The 27330-nt window shown below is 37.6% G+C and overlaps 1 protein-coding gene across 1 annotated transcript in view; it reads left to right on the top strand.

Moving 5' to 3' along the window:
- The window catches only part of LOC124550891 (kinesin-like protein Klp98A), a 376578-nt gene that overhangs the window by 245535 nt on the left and 103713 nt on the right, over positions 1–27330 (top strand). Inside the window, exons 9-12 of the mRNA XM_047125670.1 lie at positions 11339–11575; positions 14908–15097; positions 24928–25099; positions 27120–27192. Coding sequence (XP_046981626.1) covers positions 11339–11575; positions 14908–15097; positions 24928–25099; positions 27120–27192 — 672 coding nt within the window. The remainder of the gene's footprint in view (positions 1–11338; positions 11576–14907; positions 15098–24927; positions 25100–27119; positions 27193–27330) is intronic.

The following is a 27330-nucleotide window of genomic DNA, read 5'->3' as shown; positions in this document are numbered from 1 at the left end:
TACAGCCGTAATTTTTCCCAAGGGCATGCAGCTTTACTGTATGGTTAAATGATGATGGCGTCCTCTTGGGTAAAATATTCCGGAGGTAAAATAGTCCCCCATTCGGATCTCCGGGCGGGGACTACTCACGAGGGCGTCGTTATCAGGAGAAAGAAAACTGGCGTTCTACGGATCGGAGCGTGGAATGTCAGACCCCTTAATCGGGCAGGTAGGTTAGAAAATTTAAAAAGGGAAATGGATAGGTTGAAGTTAGATATAGTGGGAATTAGTGAAGTTCGGTGGCAGGAAGAACAAGACCTTTGGTCAGGTGAATACAGGGTTATAAATACAAATTCAAATAGGAGTAATGCAGGAGTAGTTTTAATAATGAATACAAAAATAGGAGTGCGGGTAAGCTACTACCAACAGCATAGTGAACGCATTATTGTGGCCAAGATAGACATGAAGCGCATGCCTACTACAGTAGTACAAGTTTATATGCCAACTGGCTCTGCAGATGATGAAGAAATTGAAGAAATGTATGATGAGATAAAAGAAATTATTGAGGTAGTGAAGGGAGACGAAAATTTAATAGTCATGGGTGACTGGAATTCGAGAGTAGGAAAAACGTAGTGGGTGAATATGGATTGGGGGAGGGAAATGAAAGAGGAAGCCGTCTGGTAGAATTTTGCACAGAGCATATCTTAATCATAGCTAACACTTGGTTCAAGAAGCATAAAATAAGGTTGTATACATGGAAGAATGCTGGAGATACTAGAAGATATCAGATAGATTATATAATGGTAAGACAGAGATTTAGGAACCAGGTTTTAAATTGTAAGACATTTCCAGGGGCACATGTGGACTCTGACCACAATCTATTGGTTATGAACTGTAGATTAAAACTGAAGAAACTGCAAAAAGGTTGGAATTTAAGGAGATGGGACCTGGATAAACTGACTAAACCAGAGGTTGTACAGTGTTTCAGCGAGAGCATAAGGGAACAATTGACAGGAATGGGGGGAAAGAAATACAGTAGAAGAAGAATGGGTAGCTCTGAGGGATGAAGTAGTGAAGGCAGCAGAGGATCAAATAGGTAAAAAGACGAGGGCTAGTAGAAATCCTTGGGTAACAGAAGAAATATTGAATTTAATTGATGAAGGGAGAAAATATAAAAACGCAGTAAATGAAGCAGGCAAAAGGGAATACAAATGTCTCAAAAATGGGATCGACAGGAAGTGCAAAATGGCTAAGCAGGGATGGCTAGAGGACAAATGTAAGGATGTATCTCACTAGTGGTAAGATAGATACTGCCTACAGGAAAATTAAAGAGACCTTTGGAGAAAAGAGAGCCACTTGTATGAATATCAAGAGCTCAGATGGAAACCCAGTTCTAAGCAAAGAAGGGAAAGCAGAAAGGTGGAAGGAGTTTATAGAGAGTCTATACAAGGGCGGATGTACTTGAGGACAATATTATGGAAATGGAAGAGGATGTAGATGAAGATGAAATGGGAGATACGATACTGCGTGAAGAGTTTGACAAAGCACTGATAGACCTGAGTCGAAACAAGGCCCCGGGAATAGACAACATTCCATTGAAACTACTGACGGCCTTGGGAGAGCCAGTCCTGACAAAACTCTACCATCTGGTGAGCAAGATGTATGATACAGGCGAAATTCCCTCAGACTTCAAGAAGAATATAATAATTCCAATCCCAAAGAAAGCAGGTGTTGACAGATGTGAAAATTATCGAACTATCAGTTTAATAATTCACAGTTGCAAAATACTAACCCGAGTTCTTTACAGACGAATGGAAAAACTGGTAGAAGCCGACCTCGGGGAAGATCAGTTTGGATTCCGCAGAAATGTTGGAACACTTGAGGCAATACTGACCCTACGCCTTATCTTATAAAATAGATTAAGGAAAGGCAAACCTATATTTCTATCATTTGTACACTTAGAGAAAGCTTTTGACCATGTTGACAGGAATACTCTCTTTCAAATTCTAAAGGTGGCAGGGGTAAAATACAGGGAGCGAAAGGCTATTTTCAATTTGTACAGAAACGAGATGGCAGTTATAAGAGTCGAGGGGCATGAAAGGGAAGCAGCGGTTGGGAAGGGAGTGAGACAGGGTTGTAGCCTGTGCCCGGTGTTATTCAATCTGTATATTGAGCAAGCAGTAAAGGAAACAAAAGAAAAATTCGGAGTAGGTATTAAAGTCCATGGAGAAGAAATAAAAACGTTGAGGTTCGCCGATGACATTGTAATTCTGTCAGAGACAGCAAAGGACTTGGAAGAGCAGTTGAACAGAATGGACAGTGTCTTGAAAGGAGGATATAAGATGAACATCAACAAAAGCAAAACGAGGATAATGGAATGTAGTCGAATTAAGTTGGGTGATGCTGAGAGAATTAGATTAGGAAATGAGACACTTAAAGTAGTAAAAGAGTTTTGCTATTTGGGGAGCAAAATAACTGATGATGGTCGAAGTAGAGAGGATATAAAATGGAGACTGGCAATGGCAATGAAAGCGTTTCTGAAGAAGAGAAATTTGCTAACATCGAGTATAGATTTCAGTTTCAGAAAGTCGTTTCTGAAAGTATTTGTATGGAGTGTAGCCATGTATGGAAGTGGAACATGGACGATAAATAGTTTGGACAAGAAGAGAATAGAAGCATTCGATATGTGGTGCTACAGAAGAATGCTGAAGATTACATGGGTAGATCACATAACTAATGAGGGGGTATTGAATACAATTGGGGAGAAGAGGAGTTTGTGGCACAACTTGACAAGAAGAAGGGACCAGTTGGTAGGACATGTTCTGAGGCATTAAGTGATCACAAATTTAGCATTGGAGGGCTGCGTGGAGGGTAAAAATCGTAGAGAGAGACCAAGAGATGAATACACTAAGCAGATTCAGAAGGACGTAGGTTGCAGTAAGTACTGGGAGATGAAGAAGCTTGCACAGGATAGAATAGCATGGAGAGTTGTATCAAACCAGTGTCAGGACTGAAGACAACAACAACAACAACAACAACAACAACAACATGGTAAATAATAAATTATCTTGGATCAGCAATTTAGAAAGTATGTCCCAAAACTCAGAACCAGGTCAGGGAAATGTATAAGGTTGACCAAGTCTGAAATGTGTCAGACTTAGTCAAAACAAAGAACTTCAGAACACAATACAAAAAACACACTTAAAGTAAATAATCAAACGTAAGCCCAATGTACCACCTTGCAACAAAAATGAACTACTTTTGTTACATATAAATGTACAATCTGTAAGAAACAAAGTGCACTACAGTACTTGCTGAAGGAAATTAAGTGCAGAAATGAGCTTATTTTTACCATTTGGCTGCTTACTGGCAACAAGATACTGTAGACCATATCAACAAAAATTTGAATCTAAGATATTCAATCATAAACCACACAAACCTGTCTGTTGAAGGACTTTTTGAACCATCTGCCTTGGTTATACACACTCAGAAACTCATTATTGCAACAGTTTACCGACCACAAGCTTCTGATGAGGAGGTATTCGCTGAAAAACTCTCTGAATTAATCTGCAAATACATGCAATATAAAACATTTAATCACAGGAGACATTAATATAGATGTAAGAGAAAAGAGAGAAACTGTGGTACACATCCTAAATATCTTAATATCAATGAATTACTACTGCTTAAATGAAAAACCGACCAGAATGGAGGCATGAATTGACAGTATAATTAGGAATGTGTGTATTAATCAAGTAGAGTTGGATACCATCAAATTAGGACTATCTGACCAAGATGGCAAATGGCTCAAAATTGAAAATCTGACACTTCATGATGTTTCGATGTTAACTACATATAGAGTTCTCAAGGAAGAGAACATTGAAATAATGAGAAGTGAACTGAGTAGAATAGAATGGGCTGGAATACTAACCATCGACAAAGATACAAACGAAAGCTTTTCTACATTCATATCGAACATAAAAAATACATTAGACTATAACTGCCCTATTATTACTAAGAGATATAACCCCAACAATATGTGTAAACCACAACATACAAAAAAGTGCTAAACCCCACACCTCAATGAAATCAGAATCTTTATACTCATGCTGAAGTGCACAGTTGAAGGCACTCAAGGAAACAAGAATAGATATATAAGCTTAAGATAAAGATACAAATTGGAAATTAAAGCAGGAAAAACGAAAGCAAATGAAGAGTATATTTTAAATTCTAAAACGTGCTCAGTGAACACTTCATAAATTCAGTAAATCTCCATGTAGCAAAAAGTGACGATTTAACTGATGTAGAATCTTTTCATTTGCAGTCACTGAATGATACAGATAAAAAGATTTAAGTGGAGTAGAATAACTATTACAGATGCAAACAACTTCATAAACAAGCTGAACAACTCTAGAACAGAAGACTACCATGGATTCAGTAATTTTGTAATAAAGGTTATAATTAAGGAAATTAGAACTCCTCTACTCTACCTTGCAAATAAAATCCTTGATGATGGCATTTTTCCAGATTGCCTTAAAACTACGGTTACACTCCTCATATACAAAAAGGGTGACAGAGAGATACCAGATAGCTATAGGCCAAAATCAGTTGTCCCTCTACTGGCCAAAATCATAGAGAGCTGTTCACATGCACAAATCTACATGTATTTTGAGAGCAATAAATTACTTAATGACAGCCATTTCGGATTTTGAACTAATCAGTCAACCATAAAAGCTATTGAAAGCTTGATAACTGAAATCCACAGAGCTTTTGAAAGGAAACTGACCACCTGTGCAACACTTGAAGACTTAAGCAAAGCATTTGATTCAGTATCACACGAGATAATTTAAAAAAAAATTAGAATATTATGATATTGCAGACAAACCACTTACTCAAATTAAATCATACCTAAATAACAGGCAACAGTTGGTGTATGTGAACAATGAAAGGTCAGAACTAGTGAAATTTAAGAGAGGAATTCCACAGGGCTCCATTCGTGGACCCTTCCTCTTTATTGTTTATGTTAACGACTTCTCAAAGTATATAGCCTGCAAAAATGTCTTATATACCGATGATATGACCATGATCTCCACAGGTGAGAGTGTGCAAGAGGTGGTACACAAAAAGAATAAACTTCTTGAAAAATGTAGGGTGTCGTATATTGTTAACCAGTTACGTATAAACAACACAAAAAGAGAGGAAATTTATTTTAATCTGAAGGTATGGAAAGAAGAGAATCACAGTGTCAAACTATTGGGACTAACGATGGACCAAAGGCTCTCATGGTATGACCATATGCTGTGAGTAAAAGTTTATTGATGCTTTGCTACTATGCGATCTTTCAGTCACAGCTACAATATGGGATTCTGTTATGGGGTAATTCAACAGGCATAAACTGTGTGTTCAAATGGAAAAAAAGGCAACCCACCCCCTCTTAACTATGAGCTGCACCTTGACCTGAAATATTTTATAATTATAAATCCTGAGAATTGTAACTCTAAAAAGATTCTCTGATAGCGGAGATATACAAACAAATAAATTAAGTAGAGTTAATCGTGTATTATCAATCACGGGGTGGATTCCTCTGAATGGAATGAAATACCGCGAAATTCTTTGGATTTAAAGACCTTAACTAATAGTACCCTGGTAAATGTAATTAACATATAAAATAATAGGGTATCTAATCCTAGTTTATCATTTAAATTTACAAGGATTGGGTCCAAGAGAAACCAGTAAGGAGCACTTCAGCCTATTAATCTTAATGATCCTCCCAAGTCTCTATATTTATAACTGCTTTATATACATAAAAGAAAATATACAATAATTTACGCAGAGAGTGAATTTACAACTGCATGCTTGATATACTGTGTTCTAGGCTGTCACTGACACACAACAGTCACAAACACCTAAGTCTAAAGTTATATAATAAACTGCCACAATCAGTCAAAACCCTCACCATCTTTAAATTTAAGGAGGTATTAGACACATGGTTTAAAAATAAAGCATACTACTCAATTCAAGAATATCTTGCAAGTAATTTGGAAGGAACGTGTAAACAATGTAATAATGTACCTATCATTCACTAAATGTGTGAAACTGTATAATTAATTTTGAAATGTAAGCTATATAATGATTATTGCTGAAATCTTTGATCAGTAAGAAGTTTATGTATTTATGTGTAATGTAAAATGATGATGTGTGTAAAACGTAAAAATTACTAACTACTAAAAAGATGTATTTATATATATGCATGATGCATAATGTAAAAATTAGTAACAACTATACTTTTATGAAAATGCAAAATGTATTTTGATGAAGCCAATTACATGGTAAGCAACTAATAAATAAAAATATAACATACACTCTTAACAGGGTGTACACACCTTTTAGCATCTATGAAGAGAAACTATAACCTAGTGACTATCATGCCATCAAATAATTATGACTCTTCATTTGTAGATGTAATAGTAAAGTTTCTAATGACAATGTTGTATGCAATTTTCCAGATTAATTACAGAAAATGTAGTATGCAGTTGACAATAATCCATGCATTAGGTAGGGGCATCAACAATTCAAAACAAGCCAATTTAATGATGGAATTGAGTTTCACAAACTCTTCATTCCAATTTAAGTTGTTATACTTCATATGTGACATTGTGGCATATTGCCTGTTGGCTCTTGTCTCAAGATCTTTGGCCAACATTTGTTTAATGATTTTTCTGGCTTTTTCGCCAGCATGAGTGGCTGGAATTTTCAAAGGTTCACACTTTATTGCTAGTGGCATACTAGAATTGAGCCCATGGCCAGAAAATATATAAACTTTGTGTACCAACATCTGAGGACATTTCCCTAGTCATTACAGGTGTGGTTCTCCACTTGTTACTTGCAACAGTCATTTGCAACAACACAGGAATCCAGGATCAGTTTACCTTTAGACTTCCTTCTTTTTTGTTAAAATTATTGTCATACTTATTAATTTTAATAGCTTTCTTGAGTGGGAGCTTTTCTCCACACTGTTTCCTCTTCCAACATATCAATTCTAATGCAACTGATGGAGTACCCACCATTCCTCAGAATGCATTCCAGATACTGCATCTTGTGCCAAAGCTGCTGTGGATCACACATTTATCATGCCCGTGTTACAAGGATATTACTGGCTTGGGTGATGATTTGAAAGTTTGTGCAGATTTCGGTCCATATGTTTCAGTTTTTGATACATCCTGTGGCCCATGTTCTCACTAGTTCTTGTAACTAGCATATCTAGAAAGGGTAGCTGCTGATCCTTTTCTACTTCTGTACTAAATTTAAAATTGGCTTGGAGACTGTTCACATATATTAGGAAGTACTGAGCTGTTCCGCAACATTACTGCACACAACAAAGTAGCTGACTGTGTGTGGGGTGCAAACGAGGGTTTTTTGATTAGATGACTCTCCATCTAGTCCAGATAACGACAGTTGTAGGAGACCCAGAAGTATAAGTGTAAGATTCAAAAGAATTCCCCCACAGATAAGAGCATCAAAATCCTAGTAGTTAATTACTGAATCATTCGCAACAAAATGCCACAGTTTTAAGCACTCCTGAAAAGCAATGAAACTCACATAATACTAGGTACAGAAAGCTAGTTGAAACCTGAAATTGATAGCAGTGAGATTTTTGGGAAATACGTAAGTGTATATTGAAATCGTAGGCTAAAGGGAAATAGACTTGATGTATTTGTTGCAGTAGTCAAGAAACTTCAATCCAGTGAGACAGAAATTGAAGCTGCATGCGAGATTGTTTGGGCGAGTCTCAGTATCAGGGGTGGTCATAAAATAGTTACTGGATCCTTCTGTTGCCCACCAGACTCATCTCCTGATGTAACTGAAAACTCTAGAGAAAACCTCAGTTCATTTGTATGTAAGTTCCCCAATCATACTGTAATCATTGATGGAGACTTCAGTAATCCAAGAATCAATTGGGAAAGTTTGTTATTGGTTGGTGTGAGAAGACATCCTGCGAAAAGTTACTAAATGCCTTCTCTGTAAATTACCTAGAACAGATAGTTGAGAACCCCAGTCATGATGGAAATGTATTGGATCTAATGGCATCAAGTAGATCTGACCTCTTTGAGGATGTCAACAGTATCAGTGACCATGACATGGTTGTGGCAACAGTGATTACTAAAGTACAATGGACGTCTTTAACAAGTAGAAAAAAATATATGTTCCGTTAAGTAGATTGAAAAGCAGTAGTGTCACATTGAATGAGGAGCTTGAAACTTGCAGCATAGGCAGGAGCATGTAGAGGGACTACGGCTCAACATTAAAAGAATGTTGGTCATGCACTACATAGATATGTTCCCAGTAGGACTGTTCATAATGGGAGGTAACCTCCATGGTATACAGTCACTAAAAAGAAACTTCTAAAGAAACAGACTACTGCATAATAGGTTTAAAACAATCCATAGGATTATAGATAGAGAGACACTGAATGAAACATGTTTAGCTGTGAAAAGAGCAATGCATGAAGCCTTCAGAGACTACCATAGCAGAGTATAGTCAGATAATATTTCACAAAACCCAAAGAAATTCTTTTCATATGTGAAGGCTGTTAGTGGCACCAAAGTTAGTGTCCGGGGACTCAGGAATGAGACAGGAACTGAAACTGAGGGTAGCAAAGCAAAAGTTGAAATGCTCAACTCCATTTTCAGATGTTCCCGCATGAAAGAAAACCTGGGAAAATTGCCCCAATTCAATCCTTGTACCACTGAAAAGGTGTCTGAAACAGTGTTACTGTCAGTGGTTTTGAGAAACAGCTGAAATTGTTAAAATTGAACAGATCTCTAGGGTCCGATGAAATCCCTATCAGATTCTATGCTGAATTTGCGGCTTATTTAGTATCTTTTCTAATTGTAATCTGTCACAGATCCCATGAACAAAAAAACTGTGCCTTGTAGTTGGAAGAAAACACAGATTGTGCATGTTTACAAGAAGGGTAGTAGAGGTGATCCACAAAACTACCACGTAATATCCGTGACAACAATTTGTTGTAGAATCTTTGAACAAATTCTGAGCTCAAATGTAATAAGGTATCTTGAACAGAATGACCTCCTCCATGCCAACCAGCATATTTTCTGAAAACATCGATCATGTGAAGCTCAACTCAAACTTTTATCACATACATACTGAAAGCTTTGGATCAAGGCAGTCAGCAGATGCAGTATTTCATGATTACCAAAAAGCATCTGACTCAGTAACACGTCTAAGGTTATTGTCAAAAGAAATTTATGACTGGACTGAGGACTTTTTGGTAGGAAGGATGCACCAGGTAATCTTGTATGGAGAATCATCATTAGGTGTAGAAGTAACTTTGGATGCACTCCAGGAAATTGTGTTGGGAGCCTTGCTGCTCATGCTGCATTTTAATGACCAGTACTCTTAATTGTACTGTTACTGCCTAAGTAGGTTTGTTCAATCGGACTGTAGTCTTCTGAGAACTGTAATGAGGTGGCTGCAGGCGCATACCTGAACTTTCCAACTTCCAGACCATAACTGCGCATCCTTGGCGCATAGTTTTTTATGCCTTTAGGCTGAAGAATGTCCTTGTCTGCCAGTATAAGGCAGAAGCAATGTAGTTCACAGTTGACAGTGCTCCCTTTGGTGGGTGTCTGCAGTGTCAATAGATGAATACAATATGCAGCAGGACATGGTGCAGAAGCAGAAAATGGTCTGATTTGGTAAGTGCCATATGGAGACAGCTGCTAGGAACTGAGAGGCACCAGGCCTGTGTTTTGGTAGCATTTTGCTATGTTTGTTGTGTACCCTTAAGCCTGATACACAACACGATTCCTTTTCTTTCCTCTATTTTAATTTTTTAAATACATTTGGTATTTTTTAATTTGTGTATTAGCTTTCCACTTTTATTACACTTTCCTGATGTTTTATCAGTAATCTCAGTCTTGCTTATTACCGTATCTTTAACTTTTAAGTTCTCTGGTTTTCAAATCTCGTTCAGTGCAGGCAGCAACAATCAGTCTTCCCTTCTCATCCTCTCCAGTAAGTCTCACCTGACCCAGTGTTCTGGGTGACTTTTCCCTAATTCTTCCAATTTCCTAAACCTCAACATTTGTCTTCCTTCATCCATCTTCATTTCTGTTCACCCCTTCTGCAGAAGGAGCTAATGGCTACAGAAGCTTGCACATTTCCACATTCTTTATATGTGTTTTTTTCCTGCCATCACTTACAAGGGAACCTCCCCATTGCACCCCCCTCAGATTTAGTTATAAGTTGGCACAGTGGATAGGCCTTGAAAACTGAACACAGATCAATCGAGAAAACAGGAAGAAGTTGTGTGGAACTATGAAAAAATAAGCAAAATATACAAAATGAGTAGTCCATGCACAACATAAGCAACATTAAGGACAATGAGAGGTGAGGAGAGCCGTGGTCCCGTGGTTAGCGTGAGCGGCTGCGGTACGAGAGGTCCTTGGTTCAAGTCTTCCCTCGAGTGGAAAGTTTAATTTTTGATTTTCAGTTTATGTGACAAACTCTTACATTTTCATCACTTTATTGGGAGTGATTGTCACATCCGCAAGAAAACCCACATCGGGCGAGGTAGAATAATCTTTTTACCCATTCGCCAAGTGTATAAGTTAGGTGGGTCGACAACATATTCCTGTCATTTGACGCACATGCCGTTACCAGTGTCATATAGAATATATCAGACGTGTTTTCCTGTGGAGGAATCGGTTGACCTATGACCTTGCGATGAAATGTTATTGGTTCCCATTGGATAGGCATGTCCTTTCGTCTACTAATCACACGGTTTTGCGGTGCGGTCGCAAAACACAGACACTAAACTTATTCAAGTGAACAGATCATTACGTTGTGAAAATAAAAAATTTAAAATTTTCACTCGAGGGACGACTTGAACCAAAGGCCTCTTGTTTCGCAGCTGCTCACGCCAACCACGGGATCACGGTGCTTCTGCGCTCTTGTTATCCTTGATATTGCATATGTTGCGCATGGACTACTCAGTTTGTATATTTTGCTTATTTTTTTCATAGTTCCACACAACTTCTTCCTGTTTTCTCGATTGATCTGTGTTCAGTTTTTCAAGGCCTATCCACTGTGCCAACTTATAACTAAATCTGAGGGGGGTGTGATGGGGAGGTTCCCTTGTTAGTAGGTATTTTATGGGAGTCAGTCTACCCACGTCCCATGAAGATTATAAATGTGATACCCAGATTTATTTTTATGACACCCTTAAAAATGCAGTGGCACTAATATTTCTTACTCCTTTAAAAATTTTAATGTGCATAGAGTAGACAATTTTTTTGCTGTAGCTTGTTTTAATAAAAGTATACGTTATTCTTTTCAGACAACTGAATCGCAACCACAGGTATTAGCACAGCTTCACCAAAAAGAAGTACAGGAGAAGGTGCTGACAGAAGAATGGGCGGAAAAATGGCGTGAAACACAAAAGATCCTTCAAGAGCAGAAAGCACTTGGTTTAAGAAAGTCTGGTCTGGGAGTTGTCCTTGATTCTGATATGCCTCATCTTGTTGGCATTGATGATAATGTTCTTAGCACAGGTGTCACATTGTACCACTTAAAGGTCAGTAAAATTGAGACATGTTGTTCAGTAATGAGTAATGTATATAGTGAGAATGAGGAAATAACTTTTGTTTAATGTGTGTTTCTGTATTTCTGTTTATGTCTTCCCAAAGGAAAGTCTTGTGCAAATTCAAAAGTGATCATTTTGTTCTGTATTATTCTGTTTACTTACATTATGCTATCAACCATAATACATACTAGAAAATTAAAATATATTTATGACTGTGAAGAAGAAGGGGGTAATGTATCTAAATGTGAACATTCAAAAGTCCACACACTATCCAAGTAATATGATTTTTAGCATGCCAGTCATGTCAGTTTGCTGTTATTCATTGAATGAACAGTTCAGCTCTTGTTGTTAGCCCAATCACTTTTAATGTTGATATTTTCCCCCACATTTTTCGTCAGTTATACCATATCACACATAGTACAGGGCTATTACAAATGATTGAAGCGATTTCATAAATTCACTGTAGCTCCATTCATTGACATATGGTCACGACACACTACAGATACGTAGAAAAACTCATAAAGTTTTGTTTGGCTGAAGCCGCACTTCAGGTTTCTGCTGCCAGAGCGTTCGAGAGCGCAGTGAGACAAAATGGCGACAGGAGCCGAGAAAGCGTATGTCGTACTTGAAATGCACTCACATCAGTCAGTCATAACAGTGCAACGACACTTCAGGACGAAGTTCAACAAAGATCCACCAACTGCTAACTCCGTTCGGTGATGGTATGCGCAGTTTAAAGCTTCTGATACCTCTGTATGGGGAAATCAACGGGTCGGCCTGCAGTGAGCGAAGAAACGGTTGAACGCGTGCGGGCAAGTTTCATGTGTAGCCCGCGGAATTCGACGAATAAAGCAAGCAGGGAGCTAAACGTACCACAGCCGATGGTTTGGAAAATCTTATGGAAAAGGCTAAAGCAGAAGCCTTACCGTTTACAATTGCTACAAGCCCTGACACCCGATGACAAAGTCAAACGCTTTGAATTTTCGGCGCGATTGCAACAGCTCATGGAAGAGGATGCGTTCAGTGCGAAACTTGTTTTCAGTGATGAAGCAACATTTTTTATTAATGGTGAAGTGAACAGACACAATGTGCGAATCTGGCCGGTAGAGAATCCTCACGCATTCATGCAGCAGATTCGCAATTCACCAAAAGTTAACGTGTTTTGTGCAATCTCACGGTTTAAAGTTTACGGCCCCTTTTTCTTCTGTGAAAAAAACGTTACAGGACACGTGTATCTGGACATGCTGGAAAATTGGCTCATGCCACAACTGGAGACCGACAGCGCCGACTTCATCTTTCAACAGGATGGTGCTCCACCGCACTTCCATCATGATGTTCGGCATTTCTTAAACAGGAGATTGGAAAACCGATGGATCGGTCGTGGTGGAGATCATGATCAGCAATTCATGTCATGGCCTCCACGCTCTCCCGACTTAACCCCATGCGATTTCTATCTGTGGGGTTATGTGAAAGATTCAGTGTTTAAACCTCCTCTACCAAGAAACGTGCCAGAACTGCGAGCTCGCATCAACGATGCTTTCGAACTCATTGATGGGGACATGCTGCGCCGAGTGTGGGAGGAACTTGATTATCGGCTTGATGTCTGCCGAATCACTAAAGGGCCACATATCGAACATTCGTGAATGCCTAAAAAAACTTTTTGAGTTTTTGTATGTGTGTGCAAAGCATTGTGAAAATATTTCAAATAATAAAGTTATTGTAGAGCTGTGAAATCGCTTCAATCATTTGTAATAACCCTGTATATTGGCCAGCCTGTGGATAGTGGTTGTGTACAATACTGGAATGTGACTACAATACTGGAATGTGGTTGGTTGGTTTGGGGAAGGAGACCAGACAGCGTGGTCATCGGTCTCATCGGATTAGGGAAGGATGGGGAAGGAAGTCGGCCGTGCCCTTTCAGAGGAACTATCCCGGCATTTGCCTGGAGTGATTTAGGGAAATCACGGAAAACCTAAATCAGGATGGCCGGACGCGGGATTGAACCGTCGTCCTCCCGAATGCGAGTCCAGTGTCTAACCACTGCGCCACCTCGCTCGGTAATACTGGAATGTGACTTGTGTTCTCCATTGCCTTGTTTTCTTCCCAAATTTTGTCCATATGACTGGCCATTTCAGAGTTGTTAAATGTTCAAATCCTGAGGGACCAAACTGCTGAGGTCATCAGTCCCTAGACTTACACACTACTTAAAATAACTTATGCTAAGAATGACACACACACACGCACACACACACACACACACACGACCGAGGGAGGACTCGAACCTCCAGCAGGAGGGCCATGTGACATGGCACCTCAAACCACATGGCCACTCTGCATGGCTCAGAGTTGTTATAAATCAAATTTAATTAAAAACAAATTACTTGCTCTCGTCAAATTTCTTCATTGTGTTGTAGAGGGCTGTGCTCCAATCACACTATTTCTATCCAACGGAACCAAATTCCTTTCTCCCAACAGAAGCATGCAAGTGTGAAGTGTCAGGTAGAACTGTAGTCAGCAGCTAAGTGTCACAATAGAAGCTGAGTGAAATGTTTATTTTAGAACAGTTTTTACTATATTTCAATAATGTTACTTATTACTGTAGATACCTAGGCTTGAAAGGGAAGGGAGCCTTTTCTGTGGGGTAGCAGAGGAAGTGAAGGTAATTTTTATGGATGTTGGAATTCATACAAGCAGTTGTTCTTATGAAGCTGTTAGAGGATCAGTGATTGATTTAAAAGAAGGTGAATGTTTGTGAAAGAGATGGAATAAAATGTATCTGGATATGGTGATAAGATTCAAGAAAAATGAGGAGGGTATCTCTCTTCTATTGTTGCTTACAGTCAAGACAATATCGGTGAACATGAACAAATCAGATGATTTAGAATCTGCTTGCATAAAGAGGGCCCTCTTACTGGGTGGCTCATGAGTTAGGTTCATATGACTGTGTGTCATATGATGAACTAATTTATCTTAGTAGAGAGATTTAGCTGAGGCAGCATTTATAGCATACAGTATTAGCAATGTTTTATTGCTATAAGATTTTTGCACAATAGATTGAGTGGAGACAGATGTGAATGACTCTACCGAACTTGATTTTATGTTTAGTCAGTTTGTGGTTTGTTTGACAAGTTCACAGATGATTCTTACTCATAACAATGAGCAATTAAGCTAATGCAATAATGTTGAGAAAGTAACTTGGAGGTGTTGTCTTGAAGTATTTTGCTCTAAGTAGTTCCTTTAACAGTGTTTCATCACATAGTTGCCTTTATTCTATCCAATCTAAAGTGTATATTCATGAAACAGAAATAATAATTATTTTGTAGGAGGGTGAGACATTAATTGGTACGGAGGATGCACCCACGCAGCAAGATATTGTTCTGGATGGAGTTGGGGTTGAAGCAGAACACTGCAGTGTTCAGCTGAAGGATGGTGTAGCTACTCTCATTCCAAAGCATTCAGCGCAGTGCTGGGTCAACACAGTCCTGGTTGACAAACCAACTAGACTGTCGCAAGGTGAGATAAATTGGCTCTTTCTTGCTTTCATTCAGCAATCATTTGTTAATCTTGGACTTAACTGAGTTTTATGTATCATTACACTGTGTTAAAATTTTAGTCTAGTATTTGACAAAGGCCCAATATACAACTCCTCTTAGAACAAAGATAGAAATGAATACTACATATTATCCAGATACAAACATTCTCACCAGGTAATAAAGTTATATGCTATGCTGATTATGTTATCACTGCTTTCTTGACCATCAAATCCCAAAATTATTAACCTAGAATCAAAATCTGTGTGTTGTCTTAATCAATATAATGGTAATTGGAAATGCAATGCTTGGGCATATCACATATTTACTAGGCCAAAGAAGCCAAATTTCAGCATTTTAGTCTTGCCTACTTCTATTGGTTCTTATGTCAGCTGCTTGAGTTATTTATTTATATAATTAATGTAATACCAGATCATCCTACATGGTCCCTAGACCTCAAATAAAATAACGTTGTGATTGACAAACGGTAGTGACTGGAAACTTTGTTGCTGGCTGGTATGCAGCATGACAGTTTCTGATGGAATTGATAGTTGAGCACACACTACACATTAAAAAAGTAGATGTTTTCTTTTAAGCTCCGAGAAAACATCTGCTTACAGATTGTTGTCGTTGACTTCTTTGTTGTGAGGAGGGCAGTAATGGTGGTGACAGTAGTAGCAGCAGAAGCTAACCACATGTTAAAAGGTGAATAGCAGCCATAAGATGAGTGTCCAGTCATACTTAGTAAATGTTGCTAGTAAAAAGTCACCTTTTAAAGCAGAAAAATGATTGTAAGACCTGAACATAACTGAAGTCTTAGTACAACAGGCTATATCACCAATGTATGCTTGTAAATTACATTGTGAATCTTTTGCTCTGCTGTCTGTAGGGTCACTACAACTGCTCCTACTGTCAAGAAAATAATAGGTTACTCATTGTTAGTTTTCATTACACATTCATTCTCCCTTGCTGTAATTATTTGTGCCTTTGTTCCACCCATGGTACTGTGCAACTCTCTTGATAAATTTTGCTTGCAGTATTCCTAGTAAAATGTTGTATTTCTTGTAGTGTACATTCTTATTGTCTTTTACACCCATCCATCTAAACTCCCCACAATTAAAATGGCAGTGATATGGTGATAGTCTCAAAAGGCTATGGCTATATTTTTTATCAAGTTCATCTACATCATAATGTTATTACAGTGGTTTATTCTAAGTCAGGATCTGGAATAAATCACCCTTTTGTACAGCTGAATGATAGCAGACATTGTTCATTACACTTACAAAATATTAGTGTATCTTTATAATGGGGAGTTCTCCAACCACTGCAGAAAAGTCTTTTCATTCATTTATTCATCATAGTTGCTGATTTTCATTACTTTAGACAGCATAAAGTTATGTATGAACACAGAATGAATATTTCTGTCTGTAGCAGTGTGTGCATTGGTTTGAAATGCCATGTCAGGTAAAACCTGTGTTCCGGGTCATGACTTGAATGCAGGACCTTGGCTTTCATGGGTAGTATTCTTCCATACTATTCAGACAAGTCACAAATTTTCAAATCACTTCCTGGAATTCAGCCAGGTAACACTTTCAGCTACTGCCGATATTTCGGTGGGAGAACGCACCACCATTTTCAAGGCAGACTGCTAATGAAAGAAGCAATACATTAACTCTTCCAGTTGATACTAGCATTTCATAAAAGTAAGATTTCAGAACTCCCTACAGCTACTGATGAAGGTGGCTGTCAATAGCAAAATGCTGTTGTCTGTGTTAATGTATTTTATTATTGATGACAGTTTCAGTGAAACAGCATGGATTTTTATTTATATTCCACATTACAAATATTACAATACACGCTGATGTAAAGATTTTTATGGTACCTGAAGATGTTCTGTTAATCAAATGTGATAGCTGATAAAGGTTTATCCCATGAGCAGCTCTAGATAGTTGTGAGATATGATTTTTTGAAATATGTATGAGCTGTGGGGTACCACTTGCACATAATTTATTGGCAATGTCATGACAGCAGTTAACTTCCTCTGGAGAGATTTTATAGTAATTAATAGGATCTGTAACATCGCAGTACTTCTCATTTCTTATATCAGATGTTAGAAAAATATTCATCATCTCATTTAAAAGTAGCTGCACGTGTCTTCTCGTTGATAGAGTTTTAATTACTAACCTATAGCAAAATATTAATCCTTATCTGTAATATCTTTAGCCAAAAAACCTTAATTTGATATCTCAAAGAGATTATGAAATGTTTGGGATTTATACTTTAGGCAACTCACACCTTTGATAAATATGACACTGCATCTGTGATGATATCTCTTTTATGTGACCCAGAATTTTTTTTTAAAAAAGTCTGTAATGTGATGTATATTTTGAATGGGGGCTGTGACTATCTAAATAAATTGCTTACAAAAGAGAAATGTAAAACATATCAATGAATGTAGCTTAGTACACTAGGTGACAACATTGAGTCAAATGTGGTATGATGTGCTATCATGTATAAAATGTATTTACTCCAGATTGGAGTGATATTCTACTTTCCTTTCAGCTATAAAAACAATTCTGGTATGTAAGCCACATTCCATATGCAGTAAGAATGACCTACAGAAGACTCTGAGTTAAGTGCAATGGATTAGTTAAGCATCGTAACAACTTATAAACAGTTAACTTATTATCAAGCTCCAATGGTAGACTACAAAGTACAGAAGAACTCAGTTTTTTAGCAAATATTTTTGTTAGAATCATTTGTTTGGAACTGCATAAGGAGGAAAATATGTGAACTGAATAATGGTGGCTTCCAGTTGTGTTTTATATAGAAACAATAGTTTTTAGACAGGTATGCTATATGCCTCAAAGTCCCTCAGTATTTGGCTCTCCTCTCTCTACCCTTTATAAGTAACATGCCAGACAAAGCTATGCATGCATCAGGTGCAATTTGCATGAAAATGCTGTGAGACAAAGCAGCCATTTGAATGCACTTTAATAACTTCCTTATGTCTTCACCACAGTTTTATTATTTCCAAAAACACCTTATGCATTTTGACATTCCATCATTTTCAAAGGCTGTAAAATACAGCACAAAACTAGTATCAGAAGATATGAAAATACTTTATACTTCACTCTTGGTAAGAGACATAGTTTAACAACTAGAATATGGCTTTCTAGCTTACCAGTGTTAAGTCACTCATATAAAATTGTTCTAAAAACAAAGATGATGTGACTTACCAGCACATAAGCATTCTCAATCACAAGACAAGTGCATACTGCTACCAAGGAAAATTATGGAAACAAAGTGTATTAAACCACCAAGTGGTGCTGGATACTTGGTACACATTGCATTTTGATTTGTTTACAGATATAATTTTCATCATATAAAATAGTTTCATCAGTATACATTGAAATCACTTTACAATATTTTACAAAAGGTATTTCTTTACAAAACAATGTGTAACAGATCTTTTGAGTCGTTGAAATAATACATTGGAAGAATGCGCTGATTGGTGCTGAGGCCAACTGTCAGTGAACAAACATATTTTGACATGGGCTGCACCTGTTCCTCATAAGTGAATGCCACATGCCTCAGCTGGTATTTGTAGACTTTGTGAATTCTTATAAAAATGATATTTATGAACTTTTACTGATGCTAGTAATTTATATGCTGTAAGTTGTAAAAAAAAATTGTTTGTTAACAGAGAGTTGGCCCCAGCACCAATCTGTGTTCTTCCAATGTATTAATTTTGACCACTGAAAAGATCTGTTTCAAATTGTTTTTTTAAAAAAAGATACCTTTTGTAAAACACTGTAATGTGTTTTCCAGGTTTACTGATGAAATTGTTTTATACAGTGTAACAATAAAAATCATGGTTGTATACAAAACAAAGTGAAGCATGTACCAAGTGTCCGGCACCACCTATGAGTTTAGTCCACTTGGTGTCCAAAATTTTCTCTTGGTGGCAGTTTGCACTTTTCTCATGACTGAGAATGTTGACGTGATACAATGTATCTAATGAACAGTTTTATATCGTTGACGTAACACTGGTAACTAGTAAGCCATATTCTAGTCGTTACACTATGTCATCTTACCAATGACGAAATGTAACATATTTTCATATCTATGCTGTCCGCCCCGATAGCTGAGTGATCAGCTTGACAGATTGCCTGCTCAGGGACTGGGTGTTGTGCTGTCTTCATCATCATTTCATTCCTATCTGGCACACAGTTCACCCAATGTGGCGTCAAATGTAATAAGACCTGCACTAAGGTGGCCAGACCTGCCCCACACTGGGCCTCCCGGCGAGTGACGCCAAATGCTCATTTCCATTTCCATAGCTGGCTGGAGTGGCTGAGCAGTTCTAGGCACTACAGTCTGGAACCGCGCAACTGCTACGGTCGCAGGTTCGAATCCTGCCTCGGGCATGGTTGTGCGTGATGTCCTTAGGTTAGTTAGGTTTAAGTAGTTCTAAGTTCTAGGGGACTGATGACCTCAGAAGTTAAGTACCATAGTGCTCAGAGCCATTTTTGAACCATTTCCATATCTTATGCTACCAGTTACATGTTGTATTTCGTAGCCTTTCAAAATGATGGAATGTAAGAATGCGCAAGGTGTTTTTGGAAATAATAAAAGCACTACACATGTACTAGCAAAACAGGTAACTGGGCAAGCATGTGATGCCAAGAAAGAACTGTGAGTTCCTTATACAGGTAGCTGGCTATTATCAAAAGACTCACTGCAATGCTAATCACAACGTTACCTTGATCAAAAAATAGAAGAGTTACTGTTTTCACACTTACAAGTGGAACTTACTGTCTGATCCCCTTCAATTCTCTTTGTACCATAGGATTTTTGAAGGTCAGTGTCTGGACATCAGTTTCCTACAGCAATATGAGGAAGAAGAAAAAACGCCTTTTAAAACCAGAAGATTACCAACCAGTGTTAACTACAAATTATTTTAAGGTTATTAGTATAGATGTCACCAACATAACAACTATCTTAAAAGCCTAGTAGCTGTGAAGTCATTGGTTTGAATCTCGACGATAGTAACTTGTGGTTTTGTTTGCTAACATTCCATATTTATTAACAAATGGTAACATTAGTTAACAAGTATTGGACTGTAGCTTTTTATAAAAATAACATCTTTCTATTTCTAATTAGTAATTGCATGGTGCAATTAGAGAAGAGAATCAAGTGAGACACTCAGCAAGCAGACAGAGAGAAACTTTTGAAGAAACAAGAACACAAAATGAACTAATTAAAGTTGCAATGAGTGAAGTTCACGAAATACAGCAGGTAGCAAAGCAGTAGTAGTAGAGATCAAAGTTTGGCATGTGAAGGATTGTGTCATGATCCCACTAAATACTGCATTTCTGCTGTTCCAAACTGAAACCTTCTTCATGGATGAGTGGAGGGCTACCATAGCATATACCCCCACAGGGGTATAGAGGTGGGTTGCAGAATTATAAACTATATTTACATTTGTTGTACATAATGATATGAAATTTAAATAAAATATTTCAAAAAGTTGCTACCAACGAGATTCGAGCCATTGACTTCACGATTACCAAATTTTTATGCTATGCGCTCGAGCACCAGCAACTGTGTTATTAATGTGGAAATGTTTTGCAGGTAACAGTGGTGAGGAGTCTTCTAATTTTCAAATGCAATTTTTTTTTAGATTTTGTGAGAATTGGGCACTGAGCTTAATGTCTGAAGAAAATTGAAGAAGAGAGCTAGTCCATTAAGGTCACCTTGTTAGTAATACTAGTAAAATCAATTTTGGTAAATAAAAATTAATGCTTTTTCCAATGATTCACTGAAGAACTCCATTGGTACACATGTCATACTGTACTGGTGAAGCTCTCTCTTCCTAGCTTCTGTATAGCCAAAAATGTAAACATTAAAAAATACAGAACGAAAGTTAACTTGCCATACGCATACGAAAAATTGTATGTTTGCAGCAACATTGTCAGTTCAAATGCTTGATATATTATAAGTTTTTTGCATCTTAGTTTCATTGCCATATTTTAATAAGCATGATATTTGTACATAACAATGTTGTTGTTGTTGTTGTTGTTTTGGTCATTGTCATCATCATTCTTGCTATTTAGTCTGTCTGTAAACTGAAGAGTAAGCGGCATTTGTAGAAGAGGAAGTGGACTTTCTCGAAAGAACTGTTAAACCACCATTCAAGAGCACTGAGAATCATTTTATTGATTGGCGACTCCATGGAGGGCTGTCTAATAATGTAAAACAGTGTGCAGTGATGTATAAATATCTTCTTAATGTGATGTATAAATATCTTCTTAATGTTGTTCATTGGGTTATTCATATTAGCAACTAATAGTCTATAGTGTTAATCCAGATAGTGAAAAATAAACACTCCCCTGTCATGTCTTCATACTGCATCACTCTGATTAGATGTGCTGTGAAATGGTCAGTACTGGCCAGCATAAGCTTGTGAAATTGCCTACAGTTGCTCATTGTGCCATGTCTGGGTAGAGAGAGTAGGGAATTGCCAGCTTGGTCTTCAGTGTGCCACAGGTTTTATAGTCTTGAGCCCAATGACTGACTGGAAGCATTCTCGTACTATTCTGTTTTCTGCAAGCCTCTTCCTTTTTGCTTAATTACTGCAGATTACATCATCTGTTTGACCCTGTTCGCTATATTCAAGACTTGTTCTCTGTCTGCTTTTTTCGCCCTACCTCCCCCATAACATACATGCAATCACTTGTGCGCGCGCGCACACACACACACACACACACACACACACACACACACACACTCTCTCTCTCTCTCTCTCTCTCTCTCTCTCTCTCTCCTCTCCATTACTGTAGTCACTATTCCTTGATGTCTCAGGATATGTCTAACCAACCAATTCCTTTTTTGGTCACAGTTATAACATAAAGCACTCTTCTCCCCTTTCAGTTCAGTGCCTCTTCATTTGTTATGTGATCTACCTATTGAATCTTCTTCATTATTCTGTAACATCACATTTCAGAAGCTTCTCTTGTCTCCTTGTATGTACTCTTTATAATCTGTTTTTCACTTCCATATAAAGTTTTGCTACAAACAAATATTTTCAGTAAAGATGTACTAAGCTTTCCTTGCTATTGCCAGTATGCATTTCATATCCTCTTTTTCAGTTGTTGTCAGTTATTTTGCCATCCAGAAATGAAAACTCATCAATTTCTTTGAGCCTTTAATTTCCTATTCTAATTTTCACAACATTACCTGGCTCAGTTCACACTACATCACCGTCATTTTACATTTGATTACATTTGTCTTATAGCCTCTTTTTAAAGGCACTAACCATTCCTTTCAACTGACATGCCAGGTCCTTCTCCATCTCTGAAAGAATTACAATGCCACTGGAAAAACATCCCTTTTTTGGATTTATTACTAGTTTCCATTATTGTTTTCTCAATGCACTAATTGAATAAAAGGAGGAAAGGTTACATCCCCGTCTCCCCCTCCTTTCAACTACTGCCCTTTGTTACTCAATGCTTATATGAGTCTGGTTTCTGTATCAATTCTAGACAACCTATCACTACCTGTGTTTCATTACTGATGCTTTTAGAATTCCAAAGAATAGATTCCAGTCAACATTGTCAAAAACTTTTTCCATGTTTACAAATGCTTTTACTTTGTGTATCTCGCCTTAAACTATGTCTATTAAAATTGCAATGCAAGGAAGGATAGTGAATAACAAAATTTTACTTATTGTGCATATTAAGTTCAGTAGGTAATTTGGGGATAAACAGGATGTGGAATTCAGAACCTCTGACAGCATCAGCAACTCTAACTCTACTGGGAATCAAATTTAACTTAGCTTGGATAATACACACTTGTATATTATCCCATGCTGATTAAACTGTATGCCAGAATTCGCCATTTGTGGCTGGCAATTGGTGGTGGTCGTGGTGGTGGTGGTGTTCCAGTCTCTTGGCAACCCATGACCAGAGGTTTCTAGTGGGCAAAAGATCTGCAGAATGTGTCGACCAGGACAACAGCTAACCACCTTCTGCATTGAGGTAGGTCAGGATAACATTAGCAACATGTGTACTTCACAGTGAGCACCAGGCTGCTCTTCCTCTCTTGTCTATACACAACAGATTGAGTCAATTACATTACATTTTACGTAAGATTCATTGCTAATACAGGCTCTCTGGTTATTTGTTGATAGCCCACCATCAGTGGCTGCACAGAATAACACATCCAGTGACGACGTCCATTCGCCACTCACACCCATGTAAGGTGCAACGCCTGTGTATATTCTTGGCTGTGTGTAAACAGAAACCCAGTGACTGTTTTGCTCCACTCTAGTTCAATTAACTTAAAATAATAGTTTTTCTCTCTACATTCATGTGAATATCTTCCATTTCTCAAAGAGCCTAAGAATGTACCACAGCATTTCCTAACAAAATATCACGTTACATTACACCATCTGTGGTGGTCTGATGTTGTTGCACTGTCCATGTAGGTACTCCTCATGCAAAGAGCTCATTTCTCAACCCAAGTTACATGAAATGGCTCTACGATCCTGGATGTATGAGCAAATAGTCCTCTCAAGCACTAGTCATACATCTCTGCTGAGATTCGGCATAGCACTGATTGTGGCTCTCCTGAACTAATTTCATTGACATTCACTTGACACATGGGATCCTGACCATTGGAAGCAGTCATATTGCTTGCTGAATGACAAACAGTTGTCTCTATGGACCATGATCCTGCTGCTGTTGATGGCCGAAGCTTGCTGGTAGACATTTCTCTGCCTTGCACAAGGTGCAACATGATCTTGAACAGCATTCAAATGTGATTTCTGACTGAGAAACTGACTGTGTAATCTTTTCTTCTACGTGGATTGTAGATGGTGTTATTCCTACATAATTCATGTGTATGTGTGCTGAAATGCTATTCATTCATATATCGAAGCATGTATTACATTTCATGCCTGTTTGACAGATGTTGCATGCTGCTTTTGTGATGCTGTAGTTTTAATGGCCAGCAGTTTATGATTCCAAACACACACACACACACACACACACACACACACACACACACACACACACACACACAAACAAACAACAACAACAGAACTTACATCAGCACACATATATTCACAAATAAAGAAGAAAAAAAACAGTTGAAAGCAAAACCTGTGAAAGTTTACAACACTTACAGAAACAAATGACACTATATACACGGAAAATGGCAGTTAAATTGTTGTATGTTGAAAACAGATACCAGAAGGAAAAGTGCAAACTTTCAACCAGTTTGCCACCTGAGAGAAATCTATTTGGCTTAAAAATAATTAACTAGATGTTGATCTGTAAGTACTTTACCAGTTATTATCGAAAGCCGTAACAAACTGTTTTAAATCTATAACATGTATGTACAAATGAAAAAATCATGTAATGTTTCAGGACACCCACTGAAGGTGCCTTGTAACTAAGGTGAAACAGATCTGGGTGCATAAGAGAAATAAAAAGAAAACTTAATGTACAGCATGCAAGAGGCGTTTTTTCTTTTGAACAGCCTAATTTATATACAGCTGCTGCAGAAAAGGCCAGCACAAGAAACTTGTTATAATAATAAGGTTCTCAATATTGCTGTCCTACTGTTATCAATATATTGTAGTGATAAAAGTGTTGTGATAATAGTAGCAGCATATAATATGTAATAATCTTACACGTAGTGGTAATTATAACAAATGGAAAGTATATACAATGATCCTACAGCCTTTTACATATTGTGTCTGTAATTTTTTTCCACATTTCATTCATGAAAGGTCTTTTTTTTCAGGTTGTATCATTGTTTTGGGGCGTAACATTATGTTCCGATACAATGATCCAGCAGAAGCAGCTAAGTTACGGAAGGAAGGAAGTCGTTCTCATCTCAGCTTATCGTGTCTGTCTTTGCTAAGCCGTTCAACTACAGAGCTTGCTTGGTCTACTGAGAATCTCAGTGCTTCCACGTGAGCAATGTTTATACAATTTCAGTTTTCATATTTGTCTAATCAAACCAGAAGCTTCTCTGTGTTAAGTGCCATTGTTCTATCCATCGATACTGAACTTCATGCAATACTTGTTCAGTTTCCATTGACTTACAGTTATGGCTAGGAATGGTATTACCCATTTTCTAATTGTGACATATTAATCTGGTTTAATATCTTGGATGTGATACATGTCTCACAGACAAAAATTAATGCAACATGTGATTCTCATAAGGGCACAGTTCTTATTATGGATATTCTTCCATCATCTATGGCACAGCATATTGGATACAATCATGAAGAAAGAGACACCAGTAGAGATGTTCCTTTGATTTCCATGTCTGTCGCATGTTAATTTGTTCCTTACATCTTCCTGAGAGACGATATCTGAAAACAAGTCTTTGCTTCTGTATTGTTTCTTCTGCTTTCATGCTGCCTTATATTTAAAAAAAAAATAAAAAAAATGGTTATATAATAGTGCATATGAGTGATTTTTTTTTTTTCTGCTTTCAGAAATGTCAAATATTAACAAGTTTTGGTATATAATATAGAAAACTGTATTTGGGCTTGGGTGGCTGTATTTCGAGTCAGCAGTAATCTGTAATTTCTTGCATAATTCTAGGTGGTTTTTTTAGTTGTTGTCTATTGTCACAGCTGTCTTAAGAGTGATTATCATTTTCTGTAGTTATATATGCTGTGCACAACTTCCACAAGTCACTTGCATAATTATTATAGAAGGATAATCACAATGCATGACTGCAGGAGGCAGTAGCATAATGAGTCCATGATCCATTACTACAATTCTTTCTACACTGTTGCCAGTATTCTGTATGACAATATTGTACCAAGTGCATGCAAAGTCTCTCCAGAGTGCTGAGCCTCACATGTCTTGCCTTGCGGGGATGTAAGGTTGGCAGCATGTTTCAAGTCTTGCCTGCACATGTTCCTTGGACCTGCCCTGGTAGGGTGGCAGTTGCAGCTGTTAGTTGTGTTATTGTCTAGTTCTTGTGGAAGCTAAGTGTAGTGAGAATGTTTAAATGCTTACTGCTGCAGAAAGAACATTTGTAATGGAAGAGGTTCTTCATGCAGGAGCATTAGAGGCGGCAATTTAGATTGCATTTTCCTCTTTGAGGTGTCCACATCATAAACCTGTATGTGATTTAATTCAAATATTCCAGACAATAGGTTCAGTTCATGATGCATCACAAACTGGTAGGCCCACAATTTTAACAGAATTGAAGCTTAACAACATTTCAGACATCATGTTGCAGAGTCCAACAAAATGAGTTAGGAGATTACAGCAAGAGGCTAAAGTCTCTCTTATGACAGCAAATAAGGCCATAACCAAAGAACTGGGGATATATCCGTATAAAATTATTGTTGTGGGTAATTGCATTATATGGACCATGTGAAACAAATAGCATAATTTGAATGGTTTCAGCGATTTGTTAGGTCTTCAACCCCTGCACTCATTGGGATCTGTCTCCACTCCACTATTCCTGTCAGGGTGCAACTAAAGACAATAAGTGAACTGAAGACAATGATAACTGATTATCTGCAATTGATTACATGTGAAACAAGGTAAATGTGTTTGCAAATAAATGTAAACATGCTAAACAATACCTTCAAGAAAGAGCAAGACATTTCCAGAACCTACTGTGATGTTGATGAGTACAGTGTATTTAATTGTAATTAATATAATTAATTAATTTCATTGTTTTAATTGTAATAATGTTGAATACCATCTCCCAACATAACTGTAGCCACTAGCAGTGAATCCCAGCACCTAGCTTATACAGCAATATGGATGTGTGGCCAACCTTACACGCCCAGCAAGGCGAGACATGCTCAGCTTCCCACACCACAGATGCACAGTACTACTCTGCCATAACTGACATTTGCAACAGTTTTTGTTAGCATTGTATTTTCCAATTTACATTAAAATTATTTTACTTTCATGGTCCTTTAAGTAATAATGTTTTTGTTGTTATCATGGTTTTAGGGAAGATGGAGAACGGGTTGAGGAACTTGAAATGCAGAGAGTTACCCTTCAAAAAGAAAAAGAAGCATTTAAGGTAATCCTTGGTGTGCAGTAAATTTTTGTTGCTTTGACAGTAACTTAAATATTCTGATTGTACATGTTTTTGTTCTGATATTTTACGTAGGCTATATTGCTGAGTACTGAACACATTGGCATTTCTTGATAATGATAC

This window comes from Schistocerca americana, chromosome 1 (genome assembly GCF_021461395.2).
Source record: "Schistocerca americana isolate TAMUIC-IGC-003095 chromosome 1, iqSchAmer2.1, whole genome shotgun sequence".
Classification (NCBI taxonomy): Eukaryota; Metazoa; Arthropoda; class Insecta; order Orthoptera; family Acrididae; genus Schistocerca; species Schistocerca americana.
Note: the sequence above shows the minus strand (reverse complement) of the source record. Positions and strands in the feature narration are given on the sequence as shown.